The sequence below is a fragment of the Mobula hypostoma genome, chromosome 10, assembly GCF_963921235.1.
Source record: "Mobula hypostoma chromosome 10, sMobHyp1.1, whole genome shotgun sequence".
In the NCBI taxonomy this organism is placed as follows: Eukaryota; Metazoa; Chordata; class Chondrichthyes; order Myliobatiformes; family Myliobatidae; genus Mobula; species Mobula hypostoma.
In genome coordinates this window covers 8,597,846-8,613,895 of record NC_086106.1, presented here as the reverse complement: position 1 = coordinate 8,613,895, position 16,050 = coordinate 8,597,846, and the positions used below count along the sequence as shown (strand labels likewise).

Genomic DNA, 16,050 nt, shown 5'->3' with positions numbered 1-16,050 from the left:
TTCAAAAGTCGTACCTTGGTTCTTACAAAAGTCAGAACAAACTTCCTCTCTCTTCATTTTTAGTAATTGTTCATTCTTATCAGTCTCATTATAAAATTGGACATTTGGTTCCCATATTGAGTGATTCTTGTGTATTTTCTGACTCAAGGACAAAACTGACTGAAAACAGAACTCATTCATTATCCAGGGATGGGCAGTATTACAAGCTTTGTTATGTAATGTATACAGCATGGAAAATCCTCTCTCATACAGTGCTGTGCAAAAGCCTTAGATATATATTAGATATATATAGTGCACAGAACGATAGTAATTTTATGTATTGCACTGTACTGCTGCTGCTGCCAAAAAAAACACAAATTTCATGACATATGCGAGTGATGCTCTGATTTGGGTCTCTATCGTGGACTGAGAGTGGGAAGGGGGCAGGGAGAGGGGAATCGTGGGTGGAAAAAGGGGAAGAGAGGGGGGAATCGTGGGTGGAAAAAGGGGAAGAGAGGGGGGAATCGTGGGTGGAAAAAAGGGAAGGGAGAGGGGAGGGGGCGGGAAGCACCAGAGAGACACTCTGTAATGATCAATTAAACAATTGTTTGGAATCAAATGACTTTGCCTCGTAACTCAGGGCTGGGTGTGTCTGCACCACCACACCACACCCAGCCCCAACACCCCCCCCCCCACCTCTGGCACTCCTTCTCTGCCACCTGTCCTACACCCCCCACCCCGGGACACCCCACCCTCACCATTCCCAACATCTATTGTTCCTGTTATATTTACAAACTCGCTCGCCATTCCATATTGGCAAATACAGTACTGTGCAAAAGTCTTAGAAGCCCTAGCCCTATTTAAAACTTCTGCGTGGGACTGTGCGTCTGCACTCAGTGGCCACTATATTGGGTACTAACCATCAAAGTAGGGAAGAAATTTGATCTAAGTGACTTTGACCATGGAATAATTGTTGGTGCCAGATGGGGTGGTTTGAGTACGTATTTCAGAAACTGCTGCTCTCCTGGGATTTTCACACATAACAGTCTCTAGAGTTTACAGAGAATGCACAAAATAAAAGAACAACCAGTAAGCAGCAGTTCTGTTGATGAAAATGTCTTGTTAATGGAAGAGGTCAGAGGACAATGCCCAGACTGGTTCAAGCTGACAGGAAGGTGACAGTAACTCAAATAACCATGTGTTACAGTGTGCACAGAGAAGCATGTCAATGCAGGACACATCAAACATTGAAGTGGATGGGCTACAGCAGAAGACCATGAACAGTATACATTTACTTTTAAAAAAAACTGAGAACGGCAATAAACAGAACCCTAAAGTAACTGCAGATCAAAAACAACCTAAAGAGGGGAGATTCTGAATCTCTAATTAACCCAGATCTCAGTAAACCAGGATCACTAACTAATCATCATCATCATTATGTGACGTGTCATATGACATGGCAATCATGGTCCCACGACCATGATTGTTCTTGGCAAATTCTACAGAAGTGGTTTCCCATTGCCTTCCTCTGGGCAGTGACTTTACAACATAGTTGATCCCCAGACTTTATGAGTACCTTTCAGAGATTGTCTACTAACTAATCAGGAGCTTAAATAACACCAGTATCTTGAACATAAGAAACCGAGAAAAAACAAACAGACCAGAAACCTCCAAATAACCTTAACCTAGATAATCAGAATCCAAGTACTCAGCATTCACAGTAGGACGCAAGCTAACAATTAATAAAAATTAATCTTGATGAGGAGAATCTCGATTGCCAAATAATCCAGAAACCTTGGTAACCAGGTCCCATATAAATTCAAGAGTCAAGATTCTTTAATGTAATTTCTAGTACACAAGTGTAAAGGAAAATGAAATGATGTTAACTCTGGATCTAATGCAGCACAAAAAACACAAGATAAAAACACAATAAAAAAAGCACAATCAATAAATTAAATTAAATTAAATTAAAGGTATCCGTTAGTCTTGCAAGACCATGGATCTGTGCCTGGAAAGTCTTCACTCTTCAGGGCACAGGCCTGGGCAAGGTTGTATGGAAGACCAGCAGTTACCCATGCCGCAAGTCTCCCCTCTCCACGACACCAATGTTGTCCAAGGGAAGGGCATTAGGACCCATACAGCTTGGCACCAGTGTCGTCGCAGAGCAATGTGTGATTAAGTGCCTTGCTCAAGGACACAACACGTTCCCTTGGCTGGGGCTCGAACTCACGACCTTCAGGTCGTTAGTCCAATGCCTTAACCACTTGGCCACATGCCCACACAATCAATAAAAATATGTAAAATAACATATATACATAGATCAGGGCTTCCTAACATTTTTATGCCCTGGATCCCTACCATAAACTGAGGGGTGAGTGAACCCCAGGTTGGGAACCTGACATAGATTGATTGTATGTCCATAAAGTGACGCTAGGCACTGGAGTGCCTGTACTCTCTGACAAGAAACAACAATAATTTAGTGGTGGTGGAGGGTGTGGTAGGGTTAATTAGTGGAGGTGCTGATCAGCTTGGGAAATGATTGGGGAATGATTTCTCCTTCTGGGTGGCAGACATCCACCCCCACTTCCTCTATTCCCCACTCTGACTTGTCACTTCTTTTCACCTGCCTATCATTCCTCCCTGGGGAAATTTCCCTCCTTCCCTTTCTCCTACCATCCATCTCCTCCATCAGATTCTTTCTTCTCCAGCCCTTGACCTTACCCATCCACCTGGCTTCACCTATTCTAACCTCTTTCCCACAGCACCCCCTCCCACCTTTGTATTCTGGCATCTTCCTTCTTTCTCAGTCCTGAAGAAGAGCATCGGCCCAAACTTAAGACTGCTTCCTCTTTTCCATAGATGCTGCCTGACCTGCTGAGCTCCTGTGTGTGTAACTCTGGATCACTAGCATCTACAGACTTTATTGTGTTTGTGCTTGGGGAAAGTAAATGTCTTTTTGAGTCTGGTGGCCCTGGCGTGGATGCTGTGAATCCTGCTCCCTGACAGGAGAAGGATTCAACACGATATAACCAAATAAGGCAAGACAGGAGACAATAATTTGCCTGTAGGTCAACTATGCAGTCATTGAAAAATGACATCATGACATTTCAGAAAAGACGTGCACCATTATCACCGACAGATATGGACAGCATGACCAAGGACCTCTGGGTCTCAAGAGATATTGAGAGTTAGATAAAGAAAAAACAAGCATATGGCACGTGCACTGAATTGACAACAGGGAGGTTAGAAAGCCCAAGTGATGCTTAAAAAATGCAAACTTCTCTTAAACGTTGCACCATTTCTGTTGACAACCTGCTCCACCCAGCCTATTGTTATGCCATGGACCCCTACTATTAACTGAGGGGATCCGTGGACCCCAGGTTAGGAACACCTACTCTAAGTGAATGGGCTTCCCCTCAGGTTCCCATATTTCACCTTTCACCCTAAACCTGTGACTCTTAATGGTAGGCTCACCCACCTCAGGGGCAAAACTCCTGCATATATTTACCCTACGATACCCATCATAATTTTGTAAGTTCTGCCCTCATCCTCCCACGCTCTGGGGAAGAAAGTCCTAACCTTTTCAACCTTTCCCTATTGGAGTCTTTGGGATCAAATCAAGTTGGTGAATTGGATCCTAAATGAGTTGGGTTGATGAATCAGAGGGTGACCTTGGAGGGTTGACTTAGTGATTGGGAGCCTGTGACCAGTGGTGTATTCAGGAATTGGTGCACAGACTCTTTAAATGTCACAACCACGGACACTCACAGTTCAGCAAATGTACCCGTGAATATGCACATTCCAGCGAATTAGTGCTTCATTAAGGCAGCTTTAACCCCCTCCTTTTCGTTGTAGTCTTGTCGAGACTCGAGCAAAGCAGAGCAACGCTACGCTCCACGCTTACCTTCGTCCTTGTCTGAGAGAGAGGACTGCCGTTCCAACTAACGCTGAAAAGGAGCGGTGTCCGGTTTATCATTTAGATATTGCTTTCAGCCGCGGTGTTGACATTTAACTTTCAGTTTGAGAGGGTTCTCTTTTGGCCAAGAGTGTATTGTTTCCTTTCCTAAGAAATTCTGCAAAGTTCGCAGTAAAGTCGACCTGCTTCAGTGTCTCTTTTTCTCCGTACTTGGGCCATATCTGAATATTCTGACACTATATTGTATTATGATTTGGAGATGAATAAATGCCTGCGGATGACATAAAAATTGGCAGGGGTGTTGCCAGTGAGTCAGATGGTGATAGGATGTTTCTGATCAATTCATAAAAAGGGAATATCAATGGCAGATGGAATTTAATCCTGATAAGTGCAAGGTGATGCATTTGAGAAGGACTAATAAATCTTAGGACATTAGGGCCATCTATAAATTTATCAATGACTCAACGACTGTTGGCAGAATTTCAGATGGTGACAAGGTGGTGCACAGGAATGAGACAGATCAGCTGGTTGAGTGATGTCGCAACAAAACCTTGCACCCAGCGCCAGTAAGGCCGTGGAATCGATTGTGGACTTCAGGAAGGGGAAGCTGGATGAAGACACACAAGTCCTCACTGAGGGCTCAGCAGATGCAAAAGTCCCAGGGTGTCAGCATCTCTGAGGATCTATTCTGGGCCCAACATGCTGACGCAATGACAAAAGGGGATGCCACCGGCTATATTTCATTAGGAGTTTGAGGAGATTTGGTATGTCGCTAAAGACTCTTGCAAATTTCTACAGATGTACCCTGGAGAGCATTCTAACTAGCTACGTCACTCTCTGGTACGCAAGCAACAATTCAGAGGATCAGAAAAACCTGTAGAGGTGTATAACAGCCAGCTCCATCATGCATCCAAAATGTATCCAAAAGGCAATGCATCAAGAAGGCAGTATCCGTCATTAAGGATTCCCATCAACCAGAATATGTCCTCTGCTCAATCCTACCATCAGGGAGGAAGTACAGGAGTCTGCGAGCACACACTCAATGTATTCGGAACAGATTTTTCCTTCCATCATCAGACTTCTGAATGGTCCATGAACCCACTAACACTGCTTCACTATTTTTGTTCTCTTTTAGCCTGACTTTTTTTGATATACATTTCTCATTGTAAATGTTGGTATTTTATGCATTGCAATGTAAAGGCATCCATTAGCCTTGCGAGACCATGGATCTGCGCCTGGAAAGTCTTCACTCTCCAGGGCGCAGGCCTGGGCAAGGTTGTATGGAAGACCAGCAGTTGCCCATGCTGCAAGTCTCCCCTCTCCACGACACCAATGTTGTCCAAGGGAAGGACATTAGGACCCATACAGCTTGGCACCGGTGTCGTCGCAGAGCACTGTGTGATTAAGTGCCTTGCTCAAGGACACAACACGTTCCCTCGGCTGGGGTTCGAACTCACGACCTTCAGGTCGCTAGTCCAATGCCTTAACCACCTGGCCACGCGCCCACACACTGCAATGTGCTACGGATGCAAAATAACAAATTTCACAACAATATGTCAGCAATAATAAATCGAATTCTGGCCCCGGTGATCTGAAGAACAGAACCTTGAGGCTCAAATTGTCGATGACAGCACGAGTAGTGAAGGAGTTGGAAGAAGGCACATGGGATGCTTGCCATCGTTAGTCAGGCGACTGAATACAAGAGCAGGCTCAACATTATACTCATGCAAAATTATGAGGGGTACAGATCGGGTAAATACAAGCAATTTTCTTCCACTGAGGTTGGGTGGGACTACAACTAGAGGTCATGGGTTAAGGGTGAAAGGTGGAACGTTTAAGGGGAGCATGAGGAGAAATTTCTTCACTCAGAGGGTCATGAGAGGGTGGAACGAGCTGCCAGCACAAGTGGTGCATGCTACTTTACGAGAAGTTTGAATAGGTACATGGATGGGAGAGGTATGGAGGGATATGGTCATGGTGCAGGTCAATGAGAATAGACAGTTTAAATGGTTCAGCACGGACTAGATGGGACAAAGGGCCTGTTTCTGTGTTGATTAAAACGCATTGGTTGGCTCATGCTGAAGTGTTGTGTATAACTGTAATCGTCCCACTTTATGAAAGGCATAATTACACTGGAGAGCTTACACAGGACATCGGTCAAGTTGTTACATGGGATATTACCAAGAGAGACCAGATGGGCTGGGTTTGTTTGCAGAAAGAGATAGAGATGATAAGGGGCCAAGAGAGTGTAGAAACGATGAAACTTTTACCCAAATCCAGGCACCTGAAACTGGATGACATAGGTTCAGGATGAGGGCAAGAGGCCTCGAGGCCTGTGATTGGAATCCGGAGCCTGCTCCCTGTACAGATGGTGAAGGCAGAGACTCTCACAGCACTGAAGAAAAATCTAGATGAGCACTTAATTTGCCAACGCAAAGACAGCTACAGACCAAGTATTGGTGAATGGGATGAGTGCTAATGGACACTTGGTGTTCACTCTGGGTGCAATGGGCTGAAGGGCCTGTGTCTGGGCTGTATGACATCATGACTAACTTGTTCATGAGCGACAAAGCCATAGAAAATTACAGCACAGGAACAGGCCTTTTGGCCCCCTGTCCATGCCAGACCATTTAAACCCCATCGACCTGCACCCAGATCATAACCCTCCATAACCCAACCAATCATGTACCTGTCCAAACTTCTCTTAAATGTCGAAATCGAGCTCGCATTCACCACTTGTGCTAGCAGCTCATTCCACACTCTCACCGTCCCCGAAGAGAAGTTTCCCCTCATGTTCCCCTTAAACTTTTCACCTTTCACCCTTAACCCATGGCCTCTAGTTGTAGGCCTACCCAACCTCAGTAGAAAAAGTTTGCTTGTATTTTCCCTATCTACACCCCTCACAATTCTGTATACCTCTATCAAATCTTCTACGCTCCAGGGAATAAAAACACGACCTGAAATAAACTAGAAACCTTAAAATGAGTCAGGAGCTTCAGAATAAACCACAGCTTCTAAATAAGGGAAAGACCAAACAATGTAGTTTCACAAATAACTATGGCCCAAATAAATGCAATCTAATCAAAAAGGAAAAAGATCAGCTTTGTTTGCCACATATACATCAAAACATGCAGTGAAATGTGTCGTAAATTGTGTCAACAACTAACACATTGCAAGGATTGTGCTGGAGTTGCCAGGCCTCTGGCGCCAACAGAGCATGGCCACAACTCAGTAATCCTTAGTGACCTGCAAGTCTTTGGAATGTGAGAGGAAAGCAGAGCACACGGAGGAAATCCACTCGGTCACGGAGAGAATGCACAAATCTGTTACGGGCAAAGGCAGGAACTGAACTCAGACTGGTGATCGTTGGAGCCATAAAACACAGCACTAACCGCTACAGTACCCTAACTAGAACCTGAGCCACGGAGACCTCTCCAATAAACAGAAGCTCAGTCACCTGGAAACCAAGTAAACAAGATCCCCTAAATATCAACAGAATCAGAATTAGATTCAGGTTTAATATCACCAACATATGTTATGAAATTTGTTCACTTTGTGGCAGCAGTGCAATGCAATGCATAATAATGGAGAGAAAAACTGAATTTAAAAATATATATAATAGCTGAACTAGATAACTGGTGCAAAAATAGAAATCAGAAAGTAGTGAGGTAGTGTTCACAGGTTCAATGGCCATTTAGAAATCAGGCGGCAGAGGGGAAGAAGCTGTTCCTGAATTGCTGAGGTTTCTGTCCCTCTCTCCTGATGGTCACAATGAGAAGAAGGCTCGTTTTGGGTAACGAAGGTCCTTTATGATGGACATCGCCTTGTTGATGCGTGGCTCCTTGAAGAAATCCCAAATGAAAAGGCATCAAAAGATTACACAAAACCCTATTAAGGTGATGACGAATCAGTATATAGGAAGGAGACTGAAAATCTAGCTGAGTGGTGACATAACAACAGTCAGCAAGGCCAAGGAGCTGATTATTGACTTCAGGAGGAGGAAACCGAGGTCCATTTGCCAGCCCTCATCAGAGGATCAGAGGCAGAGAGGGTCAGCAACTTTAAATTCCTCTGTGTTATTATTTAGGAGGACTTGTCCTAGGCCCAGCACGCAGGTGCGATTACGCAGAAAGCAAGGCAATGCCTCTACCTCCTTAGGAGGATGCGGAGATTCAGCACGACATCTAAAACTGACAGACCTCGACAGATGTGTGGTGAAGAGTATATTGATTGGCTGCATCACAGCCTGGTATGGAAACACCAGTTCCCTTGAATGGAAAATCTTACAAAAAGTAGTGGAATTGGCCAAGTCCATCACAGGTAAAGACCTCCCCACCATTGAGCACATCCACATAAAACACTGTAACGGGAAAACAGCATCCATCACCGAAGGACCCTCATCACCCAGTACATGCTCTCTTCTCGCTCCTGCCATCATAAGAACACAAGAACATAGGAGCAGGAGTTGGCCATCCGGCCCACTGAGCCTGTTCCGCCATTCAATAAGATGATGGCTGATCTGGCCAGGGATTCATCTCTGCCTACCTGCCTTTTCCCAGAACCCTGAATTCCCCAACTATGAAAACATCCATCCAACCTTCTCTTAAATATATTTACTGAGGTAACCTCCACTGCTTCATGGGCAGAGAATTCCACAGATTCGCCACCCTCTAGGAAAAACAATTTCTCCTCACCTCCATCCTATATCTACTCACCCGAATCTTGAGGCTATGTCCCCTAGTGCTCGTCTCACCCACCAGTGGAAACAACTTTCCTGTCTCTATCTTAACTATCCCTTTCATAACTTTATATGTTTCTAGAAGATCTCCACTCATTGTTCTGAACTCCAGTGAGTACAGTCCCAGGTGACTCAATCTATCCTCATAACCTAACCCCCTCATTTCTGGAGTCAACCTGATGAACCTCCTCTGCACCACCTCCAAAGCCAGTATATCCTTCCTCAAGTAAGGAGACCAGAACTGCACGCAGTACTCCAGGTGCAGCCTCACCAGTACCCTGCACAGTTGCAGCATAACCTCCCTGCTCTTAAATTCAATCCCTCTCGCAATGAAGGCCAACGTTTCATTTGCCTTCTTGATAGCCTGCAGAAACTTGCAAACCAACCGTTTCTGATTCATGCACGAGCACTCCCAAGTCTCTCTGCACAGCAGCCTGCTGCAATTTTTTTAGCATTTAAATAATAATCTGCTCTTCCATTTTTCCTTTCAGAGTGGTTGACCTCGCATTTACCAACATTGTACTCCATCTGCCAGAGCCTTGCCACTCACTTAACCTAGCTATATGAGGGGTGATTGATAAGTTCGTGGACGAAGGTAGAAGGAGATCATTTCAGAAAACCTAGCACATTTATTTTTCCTACATTTCCACACTTAGTCCAGCGGTCGTGGAGCATACGGATCCCTTCTTCGTAGAAGTTGGCATCTTGGACCTCCAGCAGTGGTCCACAGCAGGGGTGATTGATAAGTTTGTGGCCTAAGGTAGAAGGAGATGAGTTACTAACTTCAAACTTTCTGCATTTTCACTCAGAGAGTTGAACTGCATGTGCATGTAACGAGAGCTGTATAACTCATCTCCTTCTACCCTAGGCCACGAACTTATCAATCACCCCTGCTCTGGACCACTTGGAGGTCCAAGATGCTCTAGTTACATGCATGTGCAGTTCAAATCTTTGAGTGATAATGCAGAAAGTTTGAAGTTAATAACTCATCTTCTACCTTAGGCCACAAACTTATCAATCACCCCTGCTGTGGACCACTTCTACAAAGAAGGGACCCGTATGCTCCACGACCACTGGACTGTGTAAATGTAGGAGGGGACTATGTTGAAAAATAAATGTGCCAGGTTTTCTAAAACTGACACCTTGTACCTGGGGCCACGAACTTATCAATCACCCTTCGTATCTCTCTGCAGACTCTCAGGAAGAAGGCAAGCCAGAACTCTCAAGAACAAAAGTCATAACGTTGGTGAGGCCACACTCATAGTATTGTGTACACTTTCGTTCGCCATGTATTCAGAAATATGCTATTAAACCAGAAAGAGTGCAGAAAAAACGTGACCCAGATTTTGCTTGGACTTGGGGACCTGAATTACAAGGTATCGATACAACAGGGCCAGGGTCTTAGCGTGAGGAACAACCAGATGTTTGGACTATTTAAACGCTGGGCCGGATGGATTGAAAAGACAGGGTAATGCCACCAGAGGCAAGGGTCGGGGCCGGTTCCCATCACCGTTCCGCGACGGTTACTCCATTCTCCACTGCAGTGAGGCTAAACTGTGGGCCTGCTCTGGCAGCTCTAGACTTCATGTCTGTGGACTCACTTTTGTTGTGAATGCTGTTGACTGTGCGATTTGTGGGGTTTTTTTTTTCCTCTCTCTGCCCACTGGGTGTTTGCAAGTCTGTTTTTTTTAAAAATGAGGTCTTTTGAATTACTTGCTCTGCGGCTGCCTGTAAGCAGACAAATCTCAAGGCTGTATGACGTACACATATTTTGATAATAAACGTACTTTGAAGTTGTGCAGACTAGAACTTTATTCTCTAGAACGCAGACACTGAGCAGAGACCTGATTGCAGTACAGATTATCACCAAGGCCATAGATGGAAGAGAAGTTAAATTGTCATTTTCCTGGGGAAGTGGGTGTTAGAAGCAAGAGGGCATCAGAGGCGCAGGGGTTCCCAACCTGGGGTCTACGGAGTCCTTGCTACTTGGTATTGGTCCACAGTATGGAAAAGGTTGGGAACACTTCCCCCCCCACCGCTCCCCAGAGCTGAGAGATTTATACGAGACATCAAGGGCGGCTCCTTCAGGCAGAGAGCTGTGTGTATTTGGAACGAGCTTGCCAGAAGTAGTGGCTGAGGCAGACACATTAGCAAAATGTAAAAGCCATCTCGGTTAGTAGATAGAGAGGAGAGGTTAGAGGGTTCTGTGCCAAATGAGGGCAGATGGGACCAGCTCACCAGGCAACACAGTCATCATGAACAAGGCAGACAGAAGGACCCATTTCCCATCTGTTGTATGATTCCAAGACAGAGCCCAAATAAACAACAAATTCACCCAATACATTTCCCTCCGCCATTTTCATCCCTAAAGCATTACCTAAGAAACACCCAAATCCCAAAGAACTTTAATTCATCATAACCCAGTCTATACAAATACCCCAGACTTTAAACAACCAATTTCCGGGCATAAGCCTGGACCTCCATAATTAAAATAATTCTGGATGCCAATTAACGCACACACAACCTATGAATTCCAGAAAACAGTCTAATAAATCACATAAGTTCAAAGTAAATTTTATTATCAGTGTTTATACAGTATACGTCACCACATACAACCCTGAGAATCATTTTCCTGCAGGCATACTCAGCAAATCTATAGAATAGTAACTACAGTGAGATTAAGTGCAGCATAGAAGACAACAAACTGTGCAAATGCAAATATAAATAAATAGCAATAAGCATGAAATATCAAGATAAAGATTCGTTAGAGATCATGGTTTGTAGGAACATCTCAATGGATGCGTGCAGTTATCCACTTTTGTTCAAGAGCCTGATGTTTGAGGAGTAGAAACCAGTCTTGAAGCTGGTGGTGCGAGTCCTGAGGCTCTTTTACCTTCTACGTGATGGGGGCAGCGAGAAAAGAGCATGGCCTGGGTGGTGAGGATCTCTGATGAATGATGCTGCCTTCCCTGCGACAGTGTTTCCTGCAGATATGCTCAATGGTTGAGAGGGCTTTACCCATGATAGACTGGGCCAAATCCATTACCTTTTGTAGGATTTTCCCATCAAAGGCATTGGTGTTTCCATACCAGGCTGTAATCCAAGAATCAGCTGCAAACCCATCTAAGTATCTCATTTCTCCAAATATCACAGGATACCAAAGAATTCAGGAAACCCATGAATCAGAGGAAAACACTAGAATCTAAAAATGAGAATCCAGATCCCCACCATTGAGCACATCTGCATGAAACACTGTCATAGGAAAGCAGCATCCATCATCTAGGAGCACAATCACCCAGACTACAGTTCATGCCTTCTTCTCACTGCTGCCATCAGGCAGAAAGTTCAGGAGCCTCAGAACTCACACCACCAGGTTCAGGAACAGTTACTACACCTCAGTGATCAGACTCTTGAAACAAAGGAGACAACTTATCCTGTTCTGACACATCCAATGGACTCACTTTCAAGGATGCTTTATCTCATGTTCTTATTTATTATTATTTCTCTCTTTTTGTATTTGCACAGTTTGTTGTTTGCTGCACTCTAGTTGAATGCCTAAGTTGTTGTGGTCTCTCATTGATTTTGTTATGGTTATAAAATGAACCTCAAGGTTGTATGTGGTAACTTATATGCACTTTTAATAAATTTATTTTGAACTTTAATAACCAAAAGATAAACAACATACTTCAATAGGATTGAATCCAATATAACCAGATACTTAGAAAATGGAACATAGAAGAGTAGAGCATAGGAACAAGCCATGCAGCCCACAGTGTTGTACCAAACCAGCTAAAAATCAAATCAAAAACACTTAAACACTAATCCCTCCTACCTACAGTAGTAGGCAGCCATCGATCCGAGGGGATCACAGGTTTGCGCCTCTGGTGGACTGTGTCCTCTCCAGGGTGCAAGCCTGGGCGGGAAGATTTGAGGAACTGTTTGATGACCATGCAGCGGCCTCCCCCTCTCCACGTCACTGATGTAGTCGAAGGGAAGGGCAAGCGCCCATACAGCTCGAGCCAGTATCATTGCAGAGGTTGCCAGAGTGAAGTTGTAAACAACATCAAGCTGCCTCAGGGACCTTGTCTCCAGATTTCTTCCTCAGGGTTTACTCCCAAAGCCTTTCCCACTGGCGAGTATGGCCACAAGGCAGCGGAGGTTTAAAATCAGAGTTTTCCTTCTCCCAGGCGGGCTGCCGTCCAAGGCTGACGAGCCCCACCTGCTCCTACCTACACCATGTCCATATCCCTCCATCCTCCTTTTATCCATGTGCCAATCTAACCATTAAAACAGTGACCCGTACAGGGATCAAACCCGCGACCCTGGCATCATCAGCACCACACTCTCACCAGCTGAACTCACTGCAAAACCTCCCTACCTAAAGCAAGATCCCAAGTAATAACCCAATGTAATAGGGGACCTACAACATCTCAGAATCAAATCACTGGCATATGTCGTAAAATTTGTCAACTTAGCGGCAGCAGTACAGTGAAATACATGATAACATAGAAAAAATAAATCAATTACAGTAGATATATGTATATTAAATAGTTAAATTATAAATATTGAGGTAGTGTGTATGGATTCAATATCCATTTAGAAATCGTATGGCAGAAGGGAAGAAGCTGTTCCTGAATCGCTGAGTGGGTGACTTCAGGCTTCTGTACCTCCTTCCTGACGGGGGAAGTTTTCGAGTGTTTCAGGTTAAGAAATCAAATATAGCCCCTCCCATAAACTTGCCCCTAACCAAAATAAACTATGACCTTCCTATGCACGTTTTCTAAATAAACTAAATTAACAACGATAATCGGGTAAACCAGAATGTAAACAACTCGTGTTTTCATCAGTAACCACAAATAAATCAGACCGCAGGTCACATCCACTGAGTATAACAAAAGTAATCCAGATATTGCAAATAAAAATCAGGATCACAAAATACTTCTGGTCCCCTCACCAAGATCAACCTAGAAACCGGAATGCGGGTAATCCGAAACCGTCACAAATAATTCAGCCAAAGGCTGCCAAATAACGCAACCTCGCCATTCGAGAAGTTAAATAACCCAGGTCCCCAAATAAACAGGTGACCTGAAGAAAGTCAGGACGGGACTGAAGCAAATAACCCGGACCCTGATATAAATCAAGATCCCGAGAAACAAAATACCTGCTTAAAAGTAAGTCAGTTACTCAAATGATAGGGCAGCCGAAATAGGACTCATAATATCCATCACTGCTTTGTTGACCAGAGTCCCAGTCCCCACATCTTCTAGACCAGCGGTTCCCGACCTTTTTAAGCCATGGACCTATACCTGTTAACTGAGGAGCCCATGGACCCCAGGGTGGGAACCTCGGATCGAGACCCTTAAATCCGGGTTCCAGCTTATCCAGATCACCGGAGTGTCGATGCTATGCCCCCCCCTCAAAAAAAAATTCCTCACACTCTCGAATGGCTGAGTTGCCGCACATGAGGATTTAAAAATACATGGAAAGCAAATTGAACAGGCAATAACACAGAGGAAGTTTCAAAGGTGAGTTGGGCTTCATGCGACACTCTCGCTCTCTCACACACACCCACCTCCCCCACCCGGTCTCCGCCGTGCCCCCTGCCCTCCCCTCGCTTACCTTCTCGATCTTAGCCAGCCATTCCCGGTTCAGTACCAGCTCTGACATAAACGCCTGGTGCTTCAGCCATTTTTTGGGCAGTTTCTGAGCATCATCGTGTGACGTGTTCCGGACTGTCAGCATCTTCTCATTAATCCACTCTGCCAACTGCAAGTGAGAGAGAAAACCGTGAGCTCCCCCACCCCCCAGAACGCACACACTGCATCCTGGGTTGCTGGAGCTTGGAGTGCTGCAGTTCCCCCCTCCTCCTCCTCCTCCTCCCACCCGCTCCCCAGCCCGCCCCAGCCTCCTTGACTGACCTCAGCACATTCGTTCGGTGTGCAATGCTGCAGTCTCTGCCGACATCCCGCACACACACACACACACACACACACGTCACTGAGCGCTGCGCCTGACAATGCTGCAGCGGGCTCCGACAGTAGCGGCCCCAGCCAGCGCCGGCCGCCTGCTCAGTCCTCAGCTGGGACGAACAGGCTTGCTTGGTAAGGAAGCGGTCTTTAGAAATGCGTTGGAACAAAGGGAGGGGCGCGCCTTGCTCGGGAAATCAAGCTTCAAGGCTGCGGCGAAGGGGAGGTGCTGACAAACTGATCAGAATAAAAACAGGCACACTTCACGCAGCAGGGCGGCGGGAACACCTGGACTGTCAGGGTGCCCGCTGATGGCAGCCCGGCAACAACGTGACTCATCCAACCAAATCCGAGACACTATCTACCAAACCACAGGCACCACAGCATCGTGCCATTGACCTCACCCTTCAAACATGGTACGCTCCTCAACAGCTCAGAACATGACCTGATGACTTCAGCCTATACATCTGCCACCAACACACACAGTCCATTACCTATTAGAGCTAGGGCTTTACTCTTTGCAGAGAAGGAGGATGAGAGGAGACATGATAGAGGTGTACAAGATAATAAGAGGAATAGATAGAGTGGACAGCCAGCGCCTCTTCCCCAGGGCACCACTGCTCAATACAAGAGGACATGGCTTTAAGGTAAGGGGTGGGAAGTTCAAGGGGGATATTAGAGGAAGGTTTTTTTACTCAGAGAGTGGTTGGTGTGTGGAATGCACTGCCTGAGTCAGTGGTGGAGGCAGATACACTAGTGAAGTTTAAGAGACGACTAGACAGGTATATGGAGGAATCTAAGGTGGGGGCTTATATGGGAGGCAGGGTTTGAGGGTCGGCACAACATTGTGGGCCGAAGGGCCTGTACTGTTCTATGTTCTAGATTAGATTCAGCTTTATTGACTTTGTGCCGAGTACAGATACAAAGCCAATGAAATGCATTTAGCATCTGACCAGAAATGCAAAGAATAGTGTTATTTACAAAATAACTGCGAATAAAAAAAGTGCTACAGCACACAAATATAAAAGTACTGAGACAGTACAATACGGGTGCAATACTGCTTAGCGCTGTGATGAGAGGTTCAGCAGGGTCACAGCCTCAGGGAAGAAGCTCTTCCTGTGCCTGCTGGTGTGGGAGCGGAGGCTCCTGTAGCACCTACCGGATGGGAGGAGAGTAAAAAGTCCATGGTTGGGGTGAGATGCATTCCTGATAATGCTTTTCGCCCTGCCCAGGCAGCATTTACGGTAGATGTTCTCAATGGTGGGCAATTGGGTGCCGATAATCCTATGTAACACCTCCAGGCACTGGAGGAGCACAGGCTGTTTGCCAACCAGCAACCAATACAGGCATCCGACCGACTGCAAAGTAAATCCTAACAACCAAGCAAAACACACAAAATGCCAGCGGAACTCAGCAGGCCAGGCAGCATCTCTGGAAAAGAGTAAACGGTC

At 45.5% G+C, this 16,050-nt stretch overlaps 1 protein-coding gene across 8 annotated transcripts in view; it reads right to left on the bottom strand.

The window, feature by feature from the left end:
- LOC134352634 (spectrin beta chain, non-erythrocytic 1-like) overlaps positions 1–16,050 on the bottom strand; it is a 223,155-nt gene that overhangs the window by 110,331 nt on the left and 96,774 nt on the right. For 7 of the 8 annotated variants that reach the window (XM_063059956.1, XM_063059955.1, XM_063059954.1 and 4 more), the window contains one exon: positions 14,253–14,399. In XM_063059956.1, the coding sequence (XP_062916026.1) occupies positions 14,253–14,399 (147 nt within the window). Of the gene's footprint in view, positions 1–14,252; positions 14,400–14,551; positions 14,902–16,050 lie in introns of those variants that run through there. The other variant, XM_063059960.1, reaches the window with a different exon arrangement.